Source organism: Oryx dammah, unplaced genomic scaffold, assembly GCF_014754425.2.
Source record: "Oryx dammah isolate SB20612 unplaced genomic scaffold, SCBI_Odam_1.1 HiC_scaffold_27, whole genome shotgun sequence".
NCBI classification, from domain to species: Eukaryota; Metazoa; Chordata; class Mammalia; order Artiodactyla; family Bovidae; genus Oryx; species Oryx dammah.
This window is the reverse complement of record NW_024070211.1, coordinates 135,848,622-135,874,840: the sequence shown is the minus strand read 5'-3', so window position 1 is coordinate 135,874,840 and position 26,219 is coordinate 135,848,622. Positions and strand designations below refer to the sequence as shown.

Genomic DNA, 26,219 nt, shown 5'->3' with positions numbered 1-26,219 from the left:
ACCATCCAAATCACTTAGAGGACAAGATTTATCAATCCAAGAGAAATCAGGAAATAACAGGGGAAAAAGAATCAGAAAGGAAAAAGTATAATATATGCAAAACCATAATAAAATGTTAGGAATGAACTCAAGTCTCTCCTTCAACACAATAAATTTAAACATGTTAAACGGATAAAGAGTAAAGGGACAAGTAAGTAATTAAATTGTTAATCCTATTAAGGGACTGTAAGTAAAGAAAAAGTACGGAAGAAACTTGTAAGTTAAAGCATACAAGAAAGCAGTTTTGCTTAATGACAGAACCATAAAACCAAGCAGGCTTGCTAATAAAACCATGCAACAGAAGCATGAAACATGCTCCCCAAAAATAAAACAGTGGTGGCATGAGACCCACATCCTTCCCAGTGAGCTCAGTAAGTTAGTGATATCAAGGACATGTTCTTTTGCACACACTAAAGACAAAAATGTAAGGAAAAGTTTACAGTATACTAAAACTTGAAATAGTTTACCATTTTTAGTGTATGTTACTGCCTTTTTGCTCATTTCCACTGTGCCATGACAGTCCTGGCTGGACCATTTGCATGCAAAGCCACGTCAGTCATGTCTGACTCTGGACACTATGGACTGTAGCCTGCCAGGCTTCTCTGTCTGAGGGATTATCCAGACAAGAATACTGGAGTGGGTTCCCATTTCCTCCTCCTGTGGCTTGATCATGTAGGGACAAGAAAACACCCCTGCCCAACCTGGAAGAAGAGTTTATGATGGAAGCTTCAAGTCTACTCAAGAATGAGGAAAAAAGATGATCTTTTCCCCTTTCCCATTTTTCCTTTGATCATAAAACTGTAGCCCACTAAGTTCTCAGGCACAGCATCCTCTTTCCCACCCAGCCACTTGTAAGCCTCACAAGCATCCTTTTCTAATAAATCACTTCTTATCTATCATTTTGCCTCTCACTGAATTCTTTCTGTGCTGAGACATAAAGAAGATCCTCAGAGTCCCTGAAACACCACCTGTTCCCTTAACAAGTAGAGATATGTGATATGCATGAATTTTAAAAATCCATTTGTTTCTTGTTTTTAAAAATACAACTAAATGGTGGTCCTAAGATGGCAGAGGAATAGGATGGGGAGACCATTTTCTCTCCTACAAATTCCTCAAAAGAGCATTTGAACGCTGAGTAAACTCCACAAAACAACTTCTGGATGCTGGCAGAGGACATCAGGCACCCAGATAAGCAGCCCATTGTCTTTGAAAGGAGGTAGGAAAAAATATAAAAGACAAAAAGAGAGACAAAAGAGGTAGGGATGGAGCTCTGTCCCAGAAAAGAGCTCTGTCCCAGGAAGGGAGTCTTAAAAAAGAGAGGTTTCCAAACACCAGGAAACACTCTCACTGCCGAGTCTGTGGCGAGCCTTGGAAGCACAGAGGGCAACATAACAGGGAGGAAAAATAAATAAATAATTAAAACTCACAGATTACGTGCCCAACAGTAACTCCCCCAGCAAAGAAGCAGCGCAGACACCTGCATCTGCCACTAGCATGTGGGGGCTGGGCAGGGAAGCATGGGCTGCATTGCTTAGAGTAAGGACCAGGCCTGAATGCCTCGAGGGCAATCTGAGGGAACTAACTTGGGCTAGCAAATCAGACTGTGGGATAGCTACCACGCAAAAAGCCCTAACCTAAGACACTGCCAGACCTGCTCACAGAACAAAGGACTGAGCAGAGCTCGCTGGCTGCAGACCACCCCCCTCCGGTGACAGACAGCCAGAGCTGGAAAGGGGTAATCACAGCCCCAGAGAGACAATATCTACCAAACTGCAAGCAGGCTTCATTGCTAACTAAGACTTCTTGGGATTCTGGACGGTCAACATCCGCCTGAGAAGGTGCACTGGTTGTACACCTAGAAAACCGAGCAGCAGTGATGGGGGAGGTGATAAGTCACAGCGACCACGATCACCAAGCACCTGGTCACCTGAGCTGCTCGGACCTGGGAAGGGCACAAAACGCAGGCCCAACCGAATCTGCACCTCTGAGGATTACTCAAGTGCCTGAACCTGACCGGCTTAGACCTGGGAAGTGCACACAACACAGGGCTGGCCTCAGACAGTTCCTGGCAGAGCAAACTAGAGCCTAAGCAGTGTAGACAGAGAAAGCACACACACCGTGAGCAGGGGCAAACCCAATGTGGCCAAGTCACTGCAAGCATATGCCAATGTTATCTGTTGACAGCATCCCTCCCTCCCCACAGCGCAATTGAACAAGTGAGCCTTCAAAAGTGTCCACCACCGCCCCCTTGTGCCAGGGAGGAAATTAGACACTGAAGAGACCAGCAAACAGAAGAAGCTAAAACAGGGAGCCTCCTTGGATGTGACAGGTGCAATAGATTAAAACCCTGTAGTTAGTACCAAATACATAGGAAGGGGCCTATAGATCTTGAGAAATATAAGCCGGATCAAGGAACTATCCGAAAATGAACTGACCCCACACTGCCCACAACACCAGAGAAGGTCCTAGATATATTTTTACACTTTTTACTATCATTCTTTATCTCTTTTAATTTTTAAGTCCTCTATTACTCCTTAATTTTCATTTTTATAGCCTACTGCTGCTAAGTCACTTCAGTAATGTCCAACTCTGTGCGACTCCATAGACAGCAGCCCACCAGGCTCTGCCATCCCCGGGATTCTCCAGGCAAGAACACTGGAGTGGGTCGCCATTTCCTTCTCCAATGCATGAAAGTGAAAAGGGAAAATGAAGTCGCTCAGCTGTGTCTGACTCTTCCTGACCCTGTGGACTGAAGCCTACCAGGCTCCTCTGTCCATGGGATTTTCCAGGCAAGAGTACTGGAGTGGGTTGCCATTGCCTTCTCCATTTATAACCTACTATTACTTTGAAAAAAAAAAAGAGAGAGAGACCCTATTTTTAAAGAAAAAAAAACTTCATATATATACATTTTTTATAATTTTTGTGACTTTTCTCTTTAATATTGTATTTTTGAAAATCCAACCTCTACTCTAGATTTTTATTCTTTGCTTTTTTGTATTTGTTATCAATTTTGTACCTTTAAGAACCCAATCTTCAGTACCCATTTTTACTTGGGAGTGAGATTACTGGCTTGACTGCTCTCTCTCCCATTGGACTCTCCTTTTTCTCCACCAGGTCGCCTCAATCTCTTCCCTCCCCCTTCTCTTCTCTACCTAACTCTGTAAATCTCTGTGTGTTCCAGACAGTGGAGAACACTTAGGGAACTGATTACTGGCTGGATCTGTCTCTCTCCTTTTAATTCCTCCCTTTTATCCTCCTGGCCACCTCTGTCTCCTTCCTCCCTCTTCTCTTCTCTGTGTAACTCCATGAACATCCTGAGTGGTCCAGACTGTGCAGCACACATAAGGAAGTGATTACTGGCTAGCTTGCTCCCTCCTCTTTTGATTCAACCTCATCACATCTGAGTCACCTCTATCTCCCTCCTCCCTCTTCTCTTCTCCATGTAACTCTGTGAACCTCTCTGGGTGTTCCTCACTGTGGAGAAAATTTTCATCTTTAACCTAGATGTTTTATCATCGGTGCTGTATAGATGGAGAACTCTTGAGGCTACTGTCAAAACAAGACTGAAAACCAGAAGCAGGAGGCTGAGAACAAATCCTGAGAACATCAGAGAACTCCTGACTCCAGGGAACATTAATCAATAGGAGCTCATCAAACGCCTCCATACCAACACTGAAACCAAGCACCACCCAAGGGCCAACAACTTCCAGAGCAAGACATACCACGAAATTCTCCAGCAACACAGGAACACAGCACTGAGCTTCAATATACAGGCTGCCCAAAGTCACTCCAAACCCACTGACATCTCATAACGCATTACTGTACACTTCATTGCACTCCAGAGAGAAGAAATCCAGCTCCACTCACCAGAACACCGACACAAGCTTCCCTAACCAGGAAACCTTGACAAGTCACCCATACAACCTCACCCACAGTGAGGAAACTCCACAATAAAGAGAACTCCACAAACTGCCATAATACACAATGGTCACCCCAAACACAGCAATATAAACAAGATGAAGAGAGAGAGGAATAACCCAGCAGGTAAAGGAACTGTATAAATGCCCACAAAACCAAACAACAGAGGAAGAGATAGGAAATCTACCTGATAAAGAATTCCAAATAATGATAGCAAAAATGATCCAAAATCTTGAAAACAGAATGGAATCACAGATAAATAACTTGGAGACAAGGATTAAGAAGATGCAAGAAAGGTTTAACAAGGACCTAGAAGAAATTTTAAAAGTCAGTATACAATGAATAATGCAATAAATGAGATCAAAAACACTCTGGAGAGAACAAATAGTAGAATAAAGGAGGCAGAAGATAGGATTAGTGAGGTAGAAGATAGAATGGTAGAAATGAATCAGAGAGGAAAAAAGAAAAACGAATTAAAAGAAATGAGGACAATATCAGAGACCTCTGGGACAATGTTAAACACCCCAACATTAGAATCAAAGGCATCCCAGAAGAAGAAGACAAAAAATAAAATAAAATTTAAAAGACCATGAGAAAATACTTGAGGAGATAATAGTTGAAAACTTCCCTAAAATGGGGAAGGAAATAATCACCCAAATCCAAGAAACCCAGAGAGTCCCAAACAGGATAAACCCAAGGCAAAACACCCCAAGACACATATTAATCAAATTGACAAAGATAAAACATAAAGAACAAATATTAAAAGCAGCAGGGGAAAAACAACAAATAACACACAAGGGGATTCCCATAAGAATAACAGCTGATCTTTCAATAGAAACTCTTCAGGCCAGGAAGGAATGGTAGGACATACTTAAAGTGATGAAAGAAAATAACCTACAGCCCAGATTAGTGTACCCAGCAAGGATCTCATTCAAATATGAAGGAGAAATCAAAAGCTTTACAGACAAGCAAAAGCTGAGAGAATTCAGCACCGTGAAACCAGCACCCCAACAAATGCTAAAGGATATTCTCTAGACAGGAAACAAAAAGGGTGTATAAACTTGAGCCTAAAACAATAAAGTAAATGGCAGCAGGATCATACTTATCAATAATTACCTTAAATGTAAATGGGTTGAATGCCAGAACCAAAAGACAAAGACTGGCTGAATGGATACAAAAACAAGACCCCTATATATGTTGTCTACAAGAGACCCACATAAAAACAAGGGACACATACAGACTGAAAGTGAAGGGCTGGAAAAAGATATTCCACGCAAATAGAGACCAAAAGAATGCAGGAGTAGCAATACTCGTATCAGATAAAACAAAGGCTGTGCAAAGAGACAAAGAAGGACACTACATAATGATCAAAGGACCAATCCAAGAAGAAGATATAACAATTATAATTATATATACACCCAACATAGGAGCACCGTAATATGTAAGAAAAATGCTAACAATTATGAAAGGGGAAATTAACAAGAACACAATAATAGTGTGAGATTTTAATACCCTACTCACACCTATGGATAGATCAACTAAACATAAAATTGACAAAGAAACACAAACTTTAAATGATACAATAGACCAGTTAGACCTAATTGATATCTATAGGACATTTCACCCCAAAACAATGGGTTTCACCTTTTTCTCAAGTGCACACGGAACCTTCTCTGGGATAGATCACATCCTGGGCCATAAATCTAGCCTTGATAAGTTCAAAAAAATTGCCATCATTCCAAGCATCTTTTCTGACCACTATGCAGTAAGATTAGATCTCAGTTACAGGAGAAAAACTATTAAAAATGCCAACATATGGAGGCTGAACAACATACTGCTGAACAACCAACAAATCACAGAAGAAATTAAAAAAGAAAACAAAGTATGCATAGAAATGAATGAAAATGAAAACACAACAACCCAAAACCCGTGGGACACTGTAAAAGCAGTGCTAAGGGGAAGGTTCATAACAATACAGCCATACTTCAAGAAACAAGAAAATGAACATAGATGCAAAAATCCTTAACAAAATTCTACCAAACAGAATCCAACAACACATTAAAAAGATCATACATCATGACCAAATGGGCTTTATCCCAGGGATGCAAGCATTCTTCAATATCCACACATCAATCAAAGTAATACACCACATTAACAAATTGAAAAATAAAAGCCATATGATTATCTCAATAGATGCAGAGAAAGCCTTTGACAAAATTCAACATCCATTTATGATTAAAAAAAACCTCTCCAGAAAGCAGGAATAGAAGGAACATACCTAAACATAATAAAAGTTATATATGAAAAACCCACAGCAAACATTATCCTCAATGGTGAAAATTGAAAGCATTTCCCCTAAAGTCAGGAACAAGACAAGGGTGCCCACCCTCACCACTACTATTCAACATAGTTTTGGAAGTTTTGGCCACAGCAATCAGAGAAGAAAAAGAAATGAATCCAAACTGGAAAAGAAGTAAAACTTTCACTGTTTGCAGATGGCATGATCCTCTACATAGAAAACCCTAAATACTCCACCAGAAAATTACTAGGGCTAAAAGGTCAGTTTTCATTCCAATTCCAAAGAAAGGCAATGCAAAAGAATGCTCAAACTACCACACAATTGCACTCATCTCACATGCTAGTAAAGTCATGCTCAAAATTCTCCAAGCCAGGCTTCAGCAATACGTGAACCGTGAACTTCCTGAAGTTCAAGCTGGTTTTAGAAAAGGCAGAGGAACCAGAGATCAAATTGCCAACATCCACTGGATCATGGGAAAAGCAAGAGAGTTCCAGAAAAACATCTCTTTCTGCTTTATTGACTATGCCAAAGCCTTTGACTGTGTGGATCACAATAAACTGTGGAAAATTCTGAAAGAGATGGGAATACCAGACCACCTGAATGCCGCTTGAGAAATCTGTATGCAGGTCAGGAAGCAACAGTTAGAACTGCACATGGAACAACAGACTGGTTCCAAATAGGAAAAGGAGTACGTCGAGGCTGTATATTGTCACCCTGCTTATTTAACTTCTATGCAGAGTACATCATGAGAAACGCTGGACTGGAAGAAACACAAGCTGGAATCAAGATTTCCAGGAGAAATAACCTCAGATATGCAGATGACACCACCCTTATGGCAGAAAGTGAAGAGGAACTAAAAAGTCTCTTGATGAAAGTGAAAAAGGAGAGTGAAAAAGTTGGCTTAAATCTCAACATTCAGAAAACGAAGATCATGGCATCTGGTCCCATCACTCCATGGGAAATAGATGGGGAAACAGTGAAAACAGTGTCAGACTTTATTTTTGGAGGCTCAAAAATCACTGCAGATGGTAATTGCAGCCATGAAAAGGATTTGAGGTAGCTCAACTGGAATTCCATCACCTCCACTAGTTTTGTTCATAGTGAAATTAAAAGACGCTTACTCCTTGGAAGTTATGACCAACATAGATAGCATATTCAAAAACAGAGACATTACTTTGCTGACTAAGGTCCATATTGTCAAGGCTATGGTTTGTCCTGTGGTCACGTATGGATGTGAGAGTTGGACTGTGAAGAAGGCTGAGCACCAAAGAATTGATGCTTTTGAACTGTGGTGTTGGAGAAGGTAAGCTGCAGTCCATGGGGTCGCAAAGAGTCAGACACGACTGAGCGACTTCCCTTTCACTTTTCACTTTCATGCATTGGAGAAGGAAATGGCAACCCACTCCAGTGTTCTTGCCTCGAGAATCCCAGGGACGGCAGAGCCTGGTGGGCTGCCATCTATGGGGTCGCACAGAGTCGAACACGACTGAAGTGACTTAGCAGCTTAGCAGCAGTTGGAGAAGACTCCTGAGAGTCCCTTGGACTGCAAGGAGATACAACCAGTCCATTCTGAAGGAGATCAGCCCTGGGATTTCTTTGAAAGGAATGATGCTAATGTTGAAACTCCAGTACTTTGGCCACCTCATGCGAAGAGTTGACTCATTGGAAGACTCTGATGCTGGGAGGGATTGGGGGCAGGAGGAGAAGGGGACGACCGAGAATGAGATGGCTGGATGGCATCACTGACTCGATGGATGTGAGTCTGAGTGAACTCCGGGAGTTGCTGATGGAGAGGGAGGCCTGGTGTGCTGCGATTCATGGGGTCACAAAGAGTCGGACACGACTGAGTGACTGAACTGAACTGAATCAATGAATATAGTAAAGTTGCAGGATATAAACACACAGAAATCCCTTGCATTCCTATGAACTGACAATTAGAAAATAGAAAGAGAAATTAAGGAAACAATTTCATTCACCATAGCAACAAAAAGAATAAAATACTTAGGAATATATCTACCTAAAGAAACTAAAGACCTATATATAGAAAACTATAAAACACTGGTGAAAGAAATCAAAGAGGACACTAATAGATGGAGAAATATACAATGTTCATGGATCGGAAGAATTAATATAGTGAACATGAGTATACTACCCAAAGCAATTTATAGATTCAATGCAATCCCTATCAAGCTACCAATGGTATCTTTCACAGAGCTAGAACAAATAATTCCACAATTTGTATGGAAATACAAAAAAAAAAAAAATCGAATAGCCAAAGCACTCTTGAGAAAGAATAGCACTGGAGGGATCAACCTGCCTGATTTCAGGCTCTACTACAAAGCTACAGTCATAAAGACAGCATGGTACTGGCACAAAGACAGAAATGTAGATCAATGGAACCAAATATAAAGTTCAGAGATAAATCCACGCACCCATGGACACCTTATCTTTGACAAAGGAGGCAAGAATATACAGTGGAGAAAAGACTATCTCTTTAACAATTGGTGCTGGGAAAACGGGTCAAGCACTTGTAAAAGAATGAAACTAGAAGACTTTCTAACACCATACACAAAAGTACACTCAGAATGGATTAAAGACCTAAATGTAAGACCAGAAACTATAAAACTCCTAGAGGAGAACATAGGCAAAACACTCTCTGACATACATCACAGCAGGATCCTCTATGACCCACCTCCCAGAATACTGGAAATAAAAGCAAAAATAAACAAATTGGACTTAATTAAAATTAAAAACTTCTGCACAACAAAGAAAACTATAAGCAAGGTGAAAAGACAGCCTTCAGAATGGAAGAAAATAATAGCAAATGAAGCAACTGACAAAGAATTAGTGTCAAAAATATACAAGCAACTCCTGCAGCTCAATTCCAGAAAAATAAACGACCCAACCAAAAAAATGGGCCAAAGAACTAAATAGACATTTCTCCAAAGAAGACACAGATGGCTAACAAACACATGAAAAGATGCTCAACATCACTCATTATCAGAGAAATGCAAATCAAAATCACAAAGAGGTGCCCTTTCATGCCAATCAGAATGGTTGCTATCCAAAAGTTCACAAGCAATAACTGCTGGAGAGGGTGTGGAGAAAAGGGACCCCTCTTACACTGTTGGTGGGAGTGCAAACTAACACAGCCACTATGGAGAACAGTGTGGAGATTCCTATAAAAACTGGAAATAGAACTGCCTTATGACCCAGCAATCCCACTGCTGGGCATACACACCAAGGAAACCAGAATTGAAATAGACACATGTACCCCAATATTCATTGCAGCACTGTTTATAATACCCAGGGCATGGAAGCAACCTAGATATCCATCAGCAGATGAATGGATAAGAAATCCATGGTACATATACACAATGGAGTATTGCTCAGCCATTAAAAAGAATACATTTGAATCAGTTCTAATGAGGTGGATGAGACTGGAGCAGATTATACAGAGTGAAGTAAGCCAGAAAGAAAAAACACCAATACAGTATACTAACACATATATATGGAATTTAGAAAGATGGTAACGATAACACTGTATGTGAGACAGCAAAAGAGATACAGATGTATAGAACAGTCTTTTGGACTCTGTGGGAGAGGGCAAGGGTTAGATGATTTGGGAGAATGGCATTGAAATATGTATAATATCATATGTGAAATGAATCACCAGATCAGGCTCGATGCATGATACAGGATGCTTGGGGCTGGTGCACTGGGATGACCCAGAGGGATGGTATGGGAAGGCAGGTGGATGGTGGGTTCAGGATGGGGAACACGTGTACAACTGTGGTGGATTCATGTTGGTGTATGGCAAAATCAATACAATATTGTAAAGTAATTAACCTCCAATTAAAATAAATAAATTTATATTTTAAAAAAATACAACTGAAATGAGATTTTTAAAATTATTTTTACTATATTCATTGATTAGCTCTAGTAATTTTCTGGTGGAGTCTTTGGGGCTTTCTATGTAGAGGATCATGTCATCTGCAAACAGTGAGTTTTATTTCTTCTTTTCCAACTTGGATTCCTTTTATTTCTTTTTCTGCTCTGATTGCTATGGCCAAAACTTCCAGAACTATGTTGAATAGTAGCAGTGAAAGTGGGCACCCTTGTCTTGTTCCTGACTTTAAGGGAAATGCTTTCAATTTTCACCATTGAGGATAATGTTTGCTGTGGGTTTGTCATATATAGCTTTTATTATGTTGAGGTATGTGGCTGATTCATGTCAATGTATGGCAAAACCAATACAGTATTGTAAAGCAAAATAAAGTAAAAATAAAAATTTTTAAATTATTTTTTTAAATGATTGAAAATAATAAGAAAAAGATAAACCAGGCAGAGGGTCAGAGCAGAGATGAAGAGAGACTACACAATGTGAAAAAAACGACCATTCAGAGGAGACATAGATAAGGAACCTCTAATGCCGAATCCAGTGGCATAGTACTCAGAGAAACTGTGCTGAATTGTCAGTTTAAATAGATAAATCCATAAAGTGATCTGTTCTATCAGAATTTACTGTTTAGAGAAGGGATAGTGAATCTAAAGGAGCTCTAACAATCGTCATGCTTGTGCATGTAGACGTGTAGAACTCTGCTCTCACACAAGGCAAACTAGTCACATGCTGGTTCAAAAGGACACTTTGGGGATATCTAAGTGTGGAATCCTACAGACCACATCCCCGACCATTCCCAAAATGAGAAAGACATGGAAAAAGACAGAGAAGTGAAAAAGAGGGAGGAAGGGACAGTTGTGTAAGACCTCAGTGTCCACCCAGCTCTCTGTGCCACATACTCCCCAGGCTCCTGCATTTAGGCAGGGCCATGGGATCACTTCCCATCCAAGGACTATGACAGGTCACATCTGATGCTACTTCCAGACTAAGGCAGAAACCCAAGTGGCCCTCCTGTGAGGCAGCCACCACATGCTAAGAGATCTGTGGGATGCAGGAAGCTGTCTGCCAGCTGTTCATGAAGCTGCTGTTTTGTTCTCTCATAAGTTAGTTTCCATCCCACGTTGACTCACACAAACCACGATCTTTCCATTAATCCTTTCATAGTAATATGCCTCAGATATATGAGCTTAGTTCCCTCAGGAGAGGGAAGGACAGAAAAATACTGGGGTTGAGAGAAGGAATAGAGAATGTTACATTCATCTGTAATATTTTATTTCTTAAAAACAAAACAAACAAGAAAACTTGAAGCAAAGAGAATAAATTTTACTAATTTTGGGTGGTAAGCATACAGATATTTGTTATACTATCCTCTATGATTCCCTGGATGTATGTTTTTTTTTTTAGTTTAAATTTCAAGTAACTTAAAATTTAGAGAAGAAAAAATATCAAATGTGCCATATTTTTAGAAAGTAGAGGAATCTAAACTTTCAATAATAGGGACCATTTTGCTCAGTCCAAAAGAGGTTTTGGATCCTGAAACCTGGAAGCCATCAGATGGTAGGGTGCATTGACTCTGAGCATCCTGGCTTTGAGGAAATACAAATGAAGTTTTGCTGATGAAACCCTCTAGGCTGCCGCTGCAGGTTCAGATACACTCTATTTCAACTAAGAAAAGGATTCACACACAAATTGATCTGGCACCTCAGAAGCCCAGGACCCTGCTGCTTTACCCTGCTTGAGAGGTACTTCTGCCCCTGGACCTCTGTGGGACAACAGTCATTGATAGCACCCACTGAGCAGGACCAATACATTTAACAACATCCAGATGACTTCTCTATCTCAGGACTTCATGAACAAATAAAAACAATCAGGATTAACTCAGAATTACCAAGCCCAGACCATTTGAGAACAATAGCTTGGTAACTGGAGCATCAACCCAGCAGACACTGGGATTTCAGGCAATATGTGGTAATGCAGAGTCCCAGTTACCCTAAGGTCCTGTGAGAGAGGCAAAGCCCTCAAGGTCACAAGAACAAGAGAAAATACTCTTGTCTAGGATCCAGACATAAGAAGTGTTCACATATACCCAGCACACCTGTGACCCCCAGGTGCTGTGACAGAACCTCAGCTTCTTTTTCACACCGTTACACTGTCATGCCAGCGATTGACAATTCTGCCCTAAGTTGAATATCAGTGATGTCAGAAGACACAGCAGGAGCAGGGCACAACAGCCTTGTAAAAGGCCTGTAATATGGACCCTTGATCTCTGCTGCCCACCAGGCTCCTCTTTCCATGAGATTCTCCAGGCAAGAATACTGGAGTGGGTTGCCATTTCCTTCTCCAAAAATCCACCCTGGCTAGTTAAAATAGATTCTGCCTTTGTAGGAAAAAGATGAACACCTTCAACCAGCCTCTATCTTTAATGTTTTCCAATTGTCTTTAATGTTTTCCAACTGTCTTTAATGTCTTCCAGTTTTCTTTCAATGTTCAGGTTGGGGCAAGTTGAGTGTGAGGGGAAGGAAGTTTTTCTAAGGCAGGGGCAGGGTTGGGGTGAGGGACCAACCTGCTCTTGCTTGAGCTGGTATAACTGGTTATGGTCTGGGTATAGATTAGAATACTCCACAAGATGGCAGAGAAGAAGAATGTGCACTCATCTCCTGCAAAAACCCCAAAATTACAACTCACTGCTGAACAACCATTGATAGGAGAATGTTGGATCCCACTAAAAAAAGATACCCCATGTCCAAGGGCAAAGGAGAAGCCCTAGCAAGACAGTTCAGTTCAGTTCAGTTCAGTTCAGTCAATCAGTGGTTTCCGACTCTTCGCGACCCCATGAATCGCAGCACGCCAGGCCTCCCTGTCCATCACCAACTCCTGGAGTTCACTCAGACTCACGTCCATCGAGTCCGTGATGCCATCCAGCCATCTCATCCTCGGTCGGCCCCTTCTCCTCCTGCCCCCAATCCCTCCCAGCATCAAAGTCTTTTCCAATGAGTCAACTCTTCGCATGAGGTGGCCAAAGTACTGGAGTTTCAACATTAGCATCATTCCTTTCAAAGAAATCCCAGGGCTGATCTCCTTCAGAATGGACTGGTTGGATCTCCTTGCAGTCCAAGGGACTCTCAAGAGTCTTCTCCAACACCACAGTTCAAAAGCATCAATTCTTTGGTGCTCAGATAGTAGGAAGGGAGAAATCACATTTAGAATCAAACCACATACCCGCCAGAGATACTCAGACAAACAAAACGTGCTCAGCAGGAGACCCCCACAGAGACTGAGACAGACTTGCTTTTGAGTGTTTGAGTGTCACTTGAGGAGGTATGGGTCAGCAGTGGCCTGCCGCAGGGGCAGGGGCTCTGGGTGCAGCAGAGCTGGGTGTGACATAAGTCCTCTTGGAGGAGGTCACCACTAACCCCACCATCAGTTCAGTTCAGTTCAGCCCCTCAGTCGTGTCCGACTCTTTGCGACCCCATGAATCGCAGCATGCCAGGCCTCCCTGTCCATCACCAACTCCTGGAGTTCACTCAGATTCACATCCATTGAGTCAGTGATGCCATCCAGCCATCTCATCCTCGGTCGTCCCCTTCTCCTGCCCCCAATCTCTCCCAGCATCAAAGTCTTTTCCAATGAGTCAACTCTTTGCATGAGGTGGCCAAAGTACTAGAGTTTCAGCTTTAGCATCATTCCTTCCAAAGAAATCCCAGGGCTGATCTCCTTCAGATAGAGCCACCAAAACTTACACGGGACTGGGAAAACAGACTCTTGGAGGGAAAACAGACTCTTGGAGGGAAAACCTTGTACACAACAGGACCTGAGAGAAAGGAGCAGTGACCCTATAAGAGAGAGACCCAGACTTGCCTGTGAGTGTCCAGGAGTCTCCAGCAGAGGTATGGGTTGGTGGTGGCCTGCTGCAAGGTCGGGGGCACTGAGTGCAGCAGTGTGCATGGGACCTTTTGAAGAAGGTCACCAATATCTTCATTACCTCCACAATAGTTTGGTCTCAGGTCAAACAACAGGGAGGAAACACAATCCAGCCCATCAACAGAAAATTGGATTAAAGATTTACTGAGCATGGCCCCACCCATCAGAACAAGACCCAGATTCCCCCACAGTCAGTCTCTCCCATCAGGAAGCTTCAATAAGCCTCTTTTCCTTATCCCTCAGAGGGCAGACAGAATGAAAACCACAATCAAAGAAAACTAATCAAACTGATTACATGGACCACAGCCTTGTCTAACTCAATGAAACTATGAGCCATGCCATGAAGGGTCACCCAAGATGGATGGGTCATGGTGGAGAGTTCTGACAAATTTTGGTCCACTGGAGAAGGGAATGGCAAACCACTTCAGTATTCTTGCCTTGAAAACCCCATGAACAGTATGAAAAGGCAAAAAGATATGACTGAAAGAACTCCCCAGGTCAGTAGGTCCCCAATATGCTACCAGAGAAGAGTGGAGAAATAACTCCAGAAAGAATGAAAAGACAGAGCCAAAGCAAAAAGAACACCCAACCGTGGATGTGACTGGTGATGGAAGTAAAGTTCAATACTGTAAAGAACAATATTGCATAGGAACCTGGAATGTTAGGTCCATGAATCAAGGAAAATTGACAGCGGTCAAACAGGAGATGGCAAGAGGGATCATTGACATTTTAGGAATCAGTGAGCTAAAATGGACTGGAATGGACAAATTTAACTCAGATGACCATTATATCTACTACTGTGGGCAAGAATCCCTTAGAAAAAATGGACTAGCCCTCATAGTCAACAAAAGAGTCCAAAATGCAGTATTTGGGTGCAATCTCCAAAACAACAGAATGATCCCTGTTTGTTTCCAAGGCAAAACATTCAATATCACAGTAATCCAAGTCTATGCCCCAACCAGTAATGCTGAAGAAGTTGAAGTTGAACAGTTCTATAAAGACCTACAAGATATTCTACAACAAACATCAAACAAAGATGTCCTTTTCATTATAGGGGACTGGAATGCAAAAGTAGGAAGTCAAGAGATACCTGAAGTAATAGGCAAATTTTGCCTGTTTCAAAGTGAAACAGGACAAAGCCTAGCAGAGTTTTGTCAAGAAGATGCACTGGTCACAAATAATACCCTCTTCCAAAAACACAAGAGAAGACTTTACACGTGGACATCACCCGGTGACCAATACCAAAATCAGATTGATTATGTTCTCTGCATCCAAAGATGGACAAGCTGTATTCAGTCAGCAAAAACAAGACTGGGAGATAACTGTGGCTCAGAATAGGAACACTTTATTGCCAAATTCAGACATAAATTGAAGAAAGTAGGGAAAACCATTAGACCATTCAAGTGTGACCTAAATAAAATCCCTTACATTTATGCAGTGGAAGTGGTAAATAGATTCAAGGGATTAGATCTGATAGACAGAGTGCCTGAAGAACTATGGATAGAGGTTCATGACATTATACAGGAGGCAGTGATCAAGACCATCCAAAAGGAAAAGAAATGCAAAAAGGCCAAATGGTTGTCTGAGGAAGCCTTACAAATAGCTGTGAAAAGAAGAGAGGCAGAAAGCAAAGGAGAAAAATAAAGATATACACATTAAAAGGCATAGTTCCAAAGAATAGCAAGGAGAGAGAAAGTCTTCCACAGTTATCAATGCAAAGAAATAGAGGAAAACAATAGAATGGGAAAGACTAGAGACCTCTTCAAGAAAATTAGAGATACCAAGGGAACATTTCATGCAAAGATGGGCACAATACAGGACAGAAATGGCATGGACCTAACAGAAGCAAAAGATACTAAGATGAGGTGGCAAGAATACACAGAAGAACCATACAGAAAAGACCAGATAACCACGATGGTGTGATCACTCACCTAGAGCCAGACATCTTGGAATGCAAAGTCAAGTGGGTCTTAGGAAGCATCACTATGAACAAAACTAGTGGAGGTGATGGAATTCCAGTTGAACTAGTTCAAATCCTAAAAGATGATGTTGTGGAAGTGTTGCATTCAATATGCCAGCAAATTTGGAAAACTCAGCAGTGATCACAGGACTGGAAAAGGTCAGCGTTCATTCTAAACCCAAAGAAAGACAATGCCAAAGAATGCTCAAACTACCACACAATTGCACTGATTTCACATGCTAGCAAAGTAATACTCAAAATTCTCCAAGCCAGGCTTCAACAGTATATGAACTGTGAACTTCCAGATGTTCAAGCTGGATTTAGAAAAGGCAGAGGAACCAGAGATCAAATTGGCAACATCTGTTGGATCATAGAAAAAGCCAGAGAGTTCCAGAACAAACATCTACTTTTGCTTGAGTGACTAAACCAAAGCCTTTGTGTGGATCACAACAAACTGAAAATTCTTCAAGAGATGGGAATACCAGATCACCTACCTGCCTCCTGAGAAATCTGTATGCAGGTCAAGAAGCAACAGTTAGAACTGGACCTGGAACAACAGACTGGTTCCAAATCAGGAAATTAGTAGGTCAAGGCTGTATATTGTCACACTGCTCATTTTATTCATATGCAGAGTACATCATGTGAAATTCCTGGCTGGCTGAAGTACAAGCTTGAATCAAAATTGCAGGGAGAAACATCAATAACCTCAGATACACAGATGACATCACCATTATGGCAGAAAGTACAGAAGAACTCTTGATGAAGGTGAAAGAGGAGAGTGAAAAAGCTGGCTTAAAACAACATTCTGAAAACTAAGATCATGGCATCTTGTCCCATCACTTCATGGAAAATAGTGAGAGTTTTTACTTTCTTGTGCTCCAAAATCACTGCAGATGGTGACTGCAGCCATGAAATTAAGACACTTGCTCCTTGAAGAAATTCTATGACCAACATAGACAGTATATTAAAAAGCAGAAATATTATTTGCCAACAAAGGTCCATCTAGTCAAAGCTATGGCTTTTCCAGTAGTCATGTATGAAGGTGAGAGTTGGACTATAAAGAAAGCTGAGTGCCAAAGAATTGATGCTTTTGAACTGTGGTGTTGGAGAAGACTGTTGAGAGTCCCTTGGACTGCAGGAGATCCAACCAGTCCATCCTAAAGGAAATCAGCCCTGAATATTCAATGGAGGGACTGACACTGAAGCTAAAACTCCAATACTTTGGCCACCTGATGGGAAGAACTGACTCATTGGAAAAGACCCTTATGTTGGGAAAGATTAAGGGCAGGAGGAGAAGGAGATGACAGAGGATGAGATGGTTGGATAGCATCACCAACTTCGTGGACAGGATTTTGAGCAAGCTCCAAGTGTTGGTGATGGACTGGGACACCTAGCGTGCTGCAGTTCAGGGGGTTGCAAAGATTCAAACACGACTGAATGACTGAAATGAATTTTCTTTACAGAAACAAAAAACAAAGACTGTCTTTCCATGAGAGGTGGCAACTCCCAGTCAGATTGACCCTAAAACAATCAGCCATCCTGGAATTCACTACCCACAGCAGCTATAAGGCCTTAGCTCCCAGCTGTTGTTTGGGATTCATCACATCTGTCCCCTAAACCTGTAAGCACAACATAGGGACAGGGCTCACTCTCTGCTTCCTCTGAAAGGAAGGGTGAGCCCAGGTTATGTGCAAGTGAAATCTGGGCCCTCATCACATGGAAGATACTGTGACTCACCATAGTAGCAGTGAATGGGATGTTATCAATCAGGGAGGATGTGATGCCTGAGACCCAGACCACCAGGATGATGGCAGCTGTAAGGCGCTGATCTTCTGGGACCATCTGAAAGCAGAAGATAAGAGTAGAGCTGTTTACCATAGCTGCACAGATCACAAACACACACACACACACACACACACACACACACACTGCGGATCTGATAATAGGACATGGGGGACTCCAAAGGGACAAAAGGGCTCCTGGTCCTTCCTCTTCCACACAGGATACCAACGGAGACTCTGGTGTACAAACAGCACTATCTGGACTTTTCCAACTCCTATCAGGAGCCTGGGACAGAGTCTACAAGTAATTCAGAGTAGTAACTCCAAACCATGCTCAAACCAACTAACCCTTGTGTCAGTGTGGGGTGAGGGGGGTGCAGAAAGCAGAGTTTCCCTGTTCCTGATGACCTGATGGGACATCAGATGACACACTAGCCACATTGACCTCACTTCCTGGCAAAAACCTTGGGTTAAGACCTCTGTGCATCACTTACTGAGACTACTGTCTCAATTGTTCTCCTTCCTACAAAGGTTTCAACTAAAGGCTAATAGAAAAATTGTGAGCATCTGTAATTATATATTCCTTGAAAAAAGTCTCTTTTCATCTCTAGCCTACATAGGCTAAAACAGGTTCCCTGTTATACTTTTTACATAATGAATGAGATCTAGTCTAACTGATATTTTTTCTTTTTCTACAAAAATCAAAGGAATTGCGGCTGGAGCACATTATATTGCAGTATTTAATGTACCTTTATTAGCAAAGCAGTCTGTTCTCCGACATATTCTATTAAGTGTAGATGTGCCAATGCCTAGAAGAAATAAATGTATGATGAGAATCAGTTTAAAACTGAGAAGATATGCAAAGGTTTAAAAATATATCTTTAAAATGAAAGTAAGGGAACATGGGTGCTCATTGCTTATAAAAGATCAAACACACAGTCTAAATAAGTTACTCTTATATGGATACTGAAGATTCTTCAAGATGAGAGCAGAGTAGCACTGGTAGGAACTTCTGCCAGTTCGCATTAATACAAACATTAATTTGTATTAATGTCCATGTTAAATTTAAATTTGGATAGAAGGCCACTTCTTTGCAAGATCACCGTGGGGGAGACCTTCAAGATGACAGAGTAGTAAGACATGAATATCACCTTGCTCCCCACAAATACATCAAAAATACATCTGCATGTGGAACACCTCTTACAGAACACCAACTGATAGCTGGCCAGAAGACCTCGGACTTTCAACAAGGACAGCTTATCTCCACAAAACAGGTAGGGCAAAAGAAATAAGAAAAGAGACAAAGGAATCCAGATGGACCTGTGCCTCTGGGAGGGAGCTATGAAGGAGGAAAAGTTTCTGCACACTTGGAAACCTTCATGGGCAGGCACATAGGAGAGCTTTGGAGCCTCAGAGATGAGCACAGCAACAGGTGTGCAGAGGAAAATGGAGAGAACTCTGCAAAGAGGTCAGTGCTGGTCAGTTCCCACTAGTTTGAGATGTTGTCTGCATGCACACAGGGCAGGTGGAGGCTTGGTGCCAGGGCTCAGGTTTCAGAGGTCAGAACCCAGGGAGAGAACTGGGGTTGCCTGCCACGAAGACAGTCTGAGGGGGCTAGTACTACACAGCTGAGGAAGTCAAGGAAAAAGCCTGGGCCTGCCACAAAAGCAAGAGATCATTATCTCAGGGACCCTGAAACTTCACAAGGTCACAGATGACAGGACCACACCTCCGCAAGTGCCAGAGGCAGTACAATCCACAACTGTTATCTCTGACCCTAGAGGTGAGTGTTTCAGCCACTGCCATTGCCACTGAGCTGTGAGCAAGCACAGGTCACTGCCCACACTTTCCAGGGAGCCTGTGCAGCTTGGCACTGCCAAGGGACCTGTGACCTGGAGCCAACTCCTCTGGGAGAATGCAGTTTGCCTCAGGCTGTAGCAACTTCCTACAGATCTCTGCCACCACAGGCACTACCAACACTTCCCAGTTGTGTCTGCAGTTTCCCTCCCTTTCCCTGGCCTGAGTGAGCAAGTGAGCCCTAATCGGCCTCAGCTGCTGCTTTTGCCCCCTTTTGTCTGGACAGGAAACAGACAATGGAGGGCGGCCTATAAACAGTAGGACAAACAAAACTGGGACAAAAGCAAAGCTGAGCACCAGGAGCTGTGTGACCAAACAAGATGAAGGGAATTTGCTCATGCAGTGACAAGAGTAGTGGAGTAAATCCTTGCAATTGTCTTGGTAAACTCTGCACCTGTGGAATATCTCAATAGACAATGAGTGTTCCCATATTTGAAGCTGTGGAATTCAGGGGCAACGGTGGACTTTGGAAGCAAGTACAAGGTAGAATAAGGCCAAATCAGAATCTGAGCTGGCCCCACAGCGCCCACAGCAGGTCTAGAGACGTTCTTAGAAACATTGGAGGACGTCCTGAGAAGGTAGATTGGCTGGAGCTCATTGTGGGGACAAGGAAACTGACAGCTGAAGCCACAGGAAGATTGTCTTCTTACTACCACTCTTTCTCTCTCTATGTATATATGTAATGTTTTTCATTTTTGTTTTTTTATTGTTGATTTTTAATTAATATTTTTTAATTCTTACTTTTTATTTATTTTTTCTTTTCTTGCACATTATTTTTAAATAAATTAATTTTATTTTTCCCCTATTTCTACTGTACTTTTTCATTTATCACACCTTTTTTGTTTTTATTTTTTCCTTTGTTTTACTTTGTTTTTAATCTTATTTCTAACTATATTTTATATTTCTCTATTTTTACTTTGGGCTTCCCTGGTGGCTCAGAGGTTAAAGCGTCTGCCTGCAATGCAGGAGGAAGATCCCCTGGAGAAGGAAATGGCAACCCACTCCAATATTCTTGCCTGGAGAATCCCATGGAAGGAGGAGCCTGGTGGGCTACAGTCCACGGGGTCACAAAGAGTCAGACACGACTGAGCAACTTCACTTTCACTATTTTTACTTTATTTGCTTGTTGTATTTTTCTTTTGTTTTCTTCTCTGTTTTGTTTTGTTTTGTTTTGCTTTTGCTTTATTGGTGTATATGTTTTATGCTTTCTTTGCCTTTTTTTAAGTTTACTTTCCACATTTGATTTCATCTTGGTGCTGTGTTTTTGCTAATTTGTCTTCCAGTGTTTTACATTTATGGGTTTCTTTATTGGTTCAATAGCTCTCTTCTTTTTTGTTTCCTTTATCTTCTTTGCTCTTCTTTTTGTGAGTTTGAGTGTGCATTTCTTTGTGTGTTTTTGTTTAGTTTTGCTTTTGCTCTATTTCTTGGGGTTCTGTCTACCTGTTATTTTCTTGTTTGATTGATTTTTTTTCTTTTTCTTTATCTTCTGTGCCAAGTAGTTCGTGGAGCCTTGGAGCTCCAGCAATGGATTGGATCTGAACTTTTGAGGTGAGAGACCCGAATCCAGGATGTTGGACCACAAGAGTACTCCTGACCCCATGGAATATTAACTAGAGAAAGTTCTTCCAAAGGCCTCATCCCAACAATAAGACCTGGCTACACCCAACAGCCAGAAAGTTCCAGTGCTGGACACCTCATGCCAAACAACTAGAAAAAAGGAACACAACCCCACCCATTAGCAAACAGTATAGCCTGAAGCTATACTAAGCTCACAGACACCCCTTCCCCTACAGAAGGAAAAAAAAAAAAAACCACTGGATGCACCACTGCCCATCAGAGGGACCAGATCCATCTTCACCAATCAGAACATAGGCACCAGTTTCACCCACCAGGAATCTATTCAAGGCACTGACCCAACCCCACCCACTGAGGGAAGACTCCACAAGTAAGAGAAACTACAATCCTACATCCTGTGGAAAGGAGACCCCAAACAGAATAAGTTAAACAAAATGAGAAGATAGAGAACTTGCAGCAGATGAAGGGGCAAATTAAAAATCCACAAGACCAAGCAAATGAGGAAATAGGCAGTCTACCTGAAAAACAATTCAGAGTAATGATAGTAAAAATGATCCAAAATCACAGAATGGAGGCACAGATAAATAGAATTGATGCATGGATTGAAAAGATACAGGAAATGTTTAACAAGGACCTAGAAATAATGAACAATCAGCAATGAACAACACAATAACTGACATAAAAAATATGCTAGGGAAAACTAATAGCAGAATAACTGAAGCAGAATAGACAAGTGAGCTGGGAGATAGAATGGTAGAAATAACTGAAGCAGAGTAGAATAAAAAAGAAAAAGAAAGGATGAGAAGAAATGACAACAGTCTCAGAAAGCACTGAAACAACTTTAAGTGCACCAATATTTGAATTACAGGAGTCCCAGAGAAAGAAGAGAAAAATAAAGGGCATAAGAAAATACTTGAGGAGACGATAGTCAAGAACTTCTCTAACATGGGAAAGGAAATAGCCACCCCAAGTCCAGTAATCCAAAAAGAGTCCCATAGAGGCAAACTCAAAGAGAAACACAGCAAGGCACATATAGCACAAACACACAAAAATATCAAAAGCAGCAAGGGAAAAGCAACAACATACAAAGGAATTCCCATAAGGTTAACACCTGATCTTTCAGTGAAAATTTGTTGGCCAGAAGGAAGTGACAGGATATACTTAAAGTGATGAAAGGGAAAAAAAAAAAAACTACAACTAAGATTACACTACAAAGCAAGGATCTTGTTCAGATTCAATGGAGAAATCAAAAGCTGTACACATTACCAAAAGTTAAGAAAATTCAGCACCACCAAACCAGCTTTACAACAATTGCTAAAGGAACTTCTTTAGGCAGAGAACACAAGAGAAGAAAAAGACCTACAAAAGCAAACCCAAAACAATAAAGTAAATGGTAATAAGATTGGACATATTAATAGTTACCTTTAAATGTTAATGGATTAAATGCTCCAACAAAAAGATATAGACTGGCTGAATGGATACAAAAAGCAAGATCTAGCTATATGCTGTCTACAAGAAATTAACTTCAGTCTAGGGACACATACAGACTGAAAGGGAGCCTGGAAAAAGATATCCCATGCAAATGGGAGTCAAAAGACAATTGGAGTACTATAACTCATATCAGATAAAATAAACATTAAAATAAAGATTATTACAAGAAACAAAGAATGCTACATAATGATCAAGGATTCAATCCAGGAAGAAGATATAGCTATTATAAATATATGTGCACCCAACATAGAAGCATCTCAATACATAAGGCAAATGCTAACAGTTATGAAAAGGGAAATCAACAGTACCACAGTAATAGTAGCAGAATTCAACACTCCACTCACATTAATGGTCAGATCATCCAGAGGAATAATTAATAAGGAAATGTAAGCCTTAAATGACCCATTAGACCAGATCAACCTATTGATATTTTCAGGATATTCCATCAAAATAAGAATACACTTTTTTCTCAAGTGCACATGGGAGATTCTCCAGGATAGATCACATCTTGGGTTACAAATCAACTCTTCATAAATTTAAGAAAATTGAAGTCATATCAAGCATTTTTTTCTGACCACAAAACTGTAACATTAAGTATCAATTAACAGGAAGACAAACACATGAAGGCTACTCAATACACTCCTAACTAACCAAGAGGTCACTGAAGAAATCAAACAGAAAATAAAACAATATCTAGAAACAAATGACAAGGAAAACGTGACAATCTATAACTTATGGGATGAAACAAAAGCAGTGCTAAGAGGTAAGTTCATAGCAATACAAACCTAACTCAAGGAACAAGAAAAGATCAAATAAATAACATCACACCTAAAGCAACTAAAAAAGAAGAAGAGCAACAACAACAACAAAACTAAAAGTTAGTGGAAGGAAAGAAATCAAAGATCAGAGCAGAAATAAATGAAATATATGAAATATCAAGCATTTTTATGACCACAACACTATGAGATTAAATATCAATTAACAGGAACATAAACATATGAAACCTGCCCAATACATTCCTAACTAACCAAGAGGTCACTGAAGAAATCAAACAGGAAAGTAAAACAATAATCTATAGACAAATGACAAGGAAAACATGACAATCTATAACTTATGGGATGAAGCAAAAGCAGTGCTAAGAGGGAAGTTCACAGCAAAACAAACCTAACTCAAGGAACAAGAAAAAATCAAATAAACAACCTTACACTTAAAGCAACTACAAAAAGAACAACAACAAAATCCAAAGTTAGTGGAAGGAAAGAAATCAAAGATCAGAGCAAAACTAAATGAAATATATGAAATGTATGTGAAATAAATGAAAAATAAATGAATAAAAAGTAACAAAGATCAATAAAGCTAAAGCCTAGTTCTTTGAGAAGATAAAATTGACAAACCATTAGTCAGAATCATCAAGAAAAAAAGGACAACACAAATCAATAAAATTAGAAGTAAAAAGGGAGAGGTTACAACAGATAATTCAGAACTGAAAAGGATCGTAAGAGACTACTACAAGCAACTATATATGATGGAGAAAAGACATCCTCTTCAATAAATGGTGCTGGTAATGACCCAGCAATCCCACTGCTGGGCATACACACTGAGGAAACCAGAATTGAAAGAGACACATGTACCCCAATGTTCATTGCAGCACTGTTTATAATAGCCAGGACATGGAAACAACCTAGATGTCCATCAGCAGATGAATGGATAAAAAAGCTGTGGTACATATACACAATGGAGTATTACTCAGCCATCAAAAAGAATACATTTGAATCAGTTCTAATGAGATGGATGAAACTGGAGCCAATTATACAGAGTGAAGTAAGCCAAAAAGAAAAACACCAATACAGTATACTAACACATATATATGGAATTTAGAAAGATGGTAAGGATAACCCTGTATGCAAGACAGAAAAAGAGACACAAATGTATAAAACGAACTTTTTATACATTTATCTCTGAGGGAGAGGGAAAGGGTGGGATGATTTGGGAGAATGGCATTGAAACATGTATACTATCATGTAGGAAACAAATCGCCAGGCTATGTTCGATAAAGGATACAGGATGCTTGGGGCTGGTGCATGGGGATGATCCAGAGAGATGATATGGGGTGGGAGGTGGGAGAGGGGTTCAGGATTGGGAACTCATGTACACCTGTGGTGGATTCATGTCAATGTATGGCAAAACCAATACAGTATTGTAAAGTAAAATAAAGTAAAAATAAAAATTTAAAAAAAAAAACTGAACAGCTACTGGTAAAAGAATGAAATTAGAATACTTCCTAACACCATATTAAAAAATAAACTCAAAATGTATTAAAGACTTAAATGTAAGGCCAGAAACTATAAAACTAAAACTCTTACTGGAAAACATAGGCAGAACACTCTTTGACCTTAATTGCAGCATTATCCTATTTGACCTACCTCCTGGAGTAATGGAAATAAAAGCAAAAATAAACAAATGAGGCCCAAAGATTTTTCACAGCAAAAAAATATAAAAAACTGAAAAGACAACACTGCACGTTTGAGAAAATATTTTCAAATAAAACAACTCACAAAGTATTAATCTCCAAAATACACAAGTGGCTTATGCAGATAAACAAACAACTCAATGAAAAATGGGCAGAGCATACAAACCTAAAAAAAAGGGGGGGGGGGCAAAACTTTTCTCCAATGAAGACATACAGATGGCCAACAAATACCTGAAAAGATGTGTTGTTCATTATTAGAGATATGCAAATCAAAACTACAATGAGGTATCACCTTATACCGGTCAGAATGACCATCATTAAAAAATCTACAAACAAATACTGGAGGGTTTGTGGAGGGAACTCTATGCACTGTTGGTGGGAAGTGATGTTGCCACAATGGAGAAGAGAATAGATATTACTTAAAGAACCAGGAAAAAAAGAAAAAATAAAACTACCATGAAAGTGAAGTCATGTCCAACTCTTTGCAACCTTATGGACTGTAGCCCACCAGCCTCCTCTATTCATGGTATTTTCCAGGCAAGAACATTGGAGTGGGTTGCCATTTCCTTTCCCATGGGATCCTCTCAATCCAGAGATTTAACTCGGGTCTCCCACATTGTAGGCAGACTCTTTACCATCTGAGCCAGGAGGGTATGAGCCACCAAGGAATCATATATAATGCAGCAATTACACTAATGGGCATATACCCTGAGAAAATCAGAATTCAAAAAGACATATGTACCCCAGTGTTCGTTGCAGCACTATTTACAGTATCCAAGGACATGTGAGCAACCTAGATGTCCATTGACGAAGATGGCGGAGGAATAGGAAGGGAAGACCACTTTCTCCCTCACAAATTCCTCAAAAGATCATTTCAACGCGGAGCAAACTCCACAAAACAACCTCTGAATGCAGGCAGAGGACATCAGGTAACCAAAAAAGCAGATCATTGTCTTCAAAACCAGCATCCCCCCCTCCCCACTGCGCGACTGAACTAGTGAGCCTAA

The 26,219-nt window shown here is 40.7% G+C and overlaps 1 protein-coding gene across 1 annotated transcript in view; it reads right to left on the bottom strand.

Moving 5' to 3' along the window:
- OCA2 (OCA2 melanosomal transmembrane protein) overlaps positions 1–26,219 on the bottom strand; it is a 361,910-nt gene that overhangs the window by 37,377 nt on the left and 298,314 nt on the right. The window contains exons 20-21 of the mRNA XM_040227913.1: positions 18,569–18,628; positions 17,776–17,880 (exon numbers count right to left, since the gene is read on the bottom strand). Coding sequence (XP_040083847.1) covers positions 17,776–17,880; positions 18,569–18,628 — 165 coding nt within the window. The remainder of the gene's footprint in view (positions 1–17,775; positions 17,881–18,568; positions 18,629–26,219) is intronic.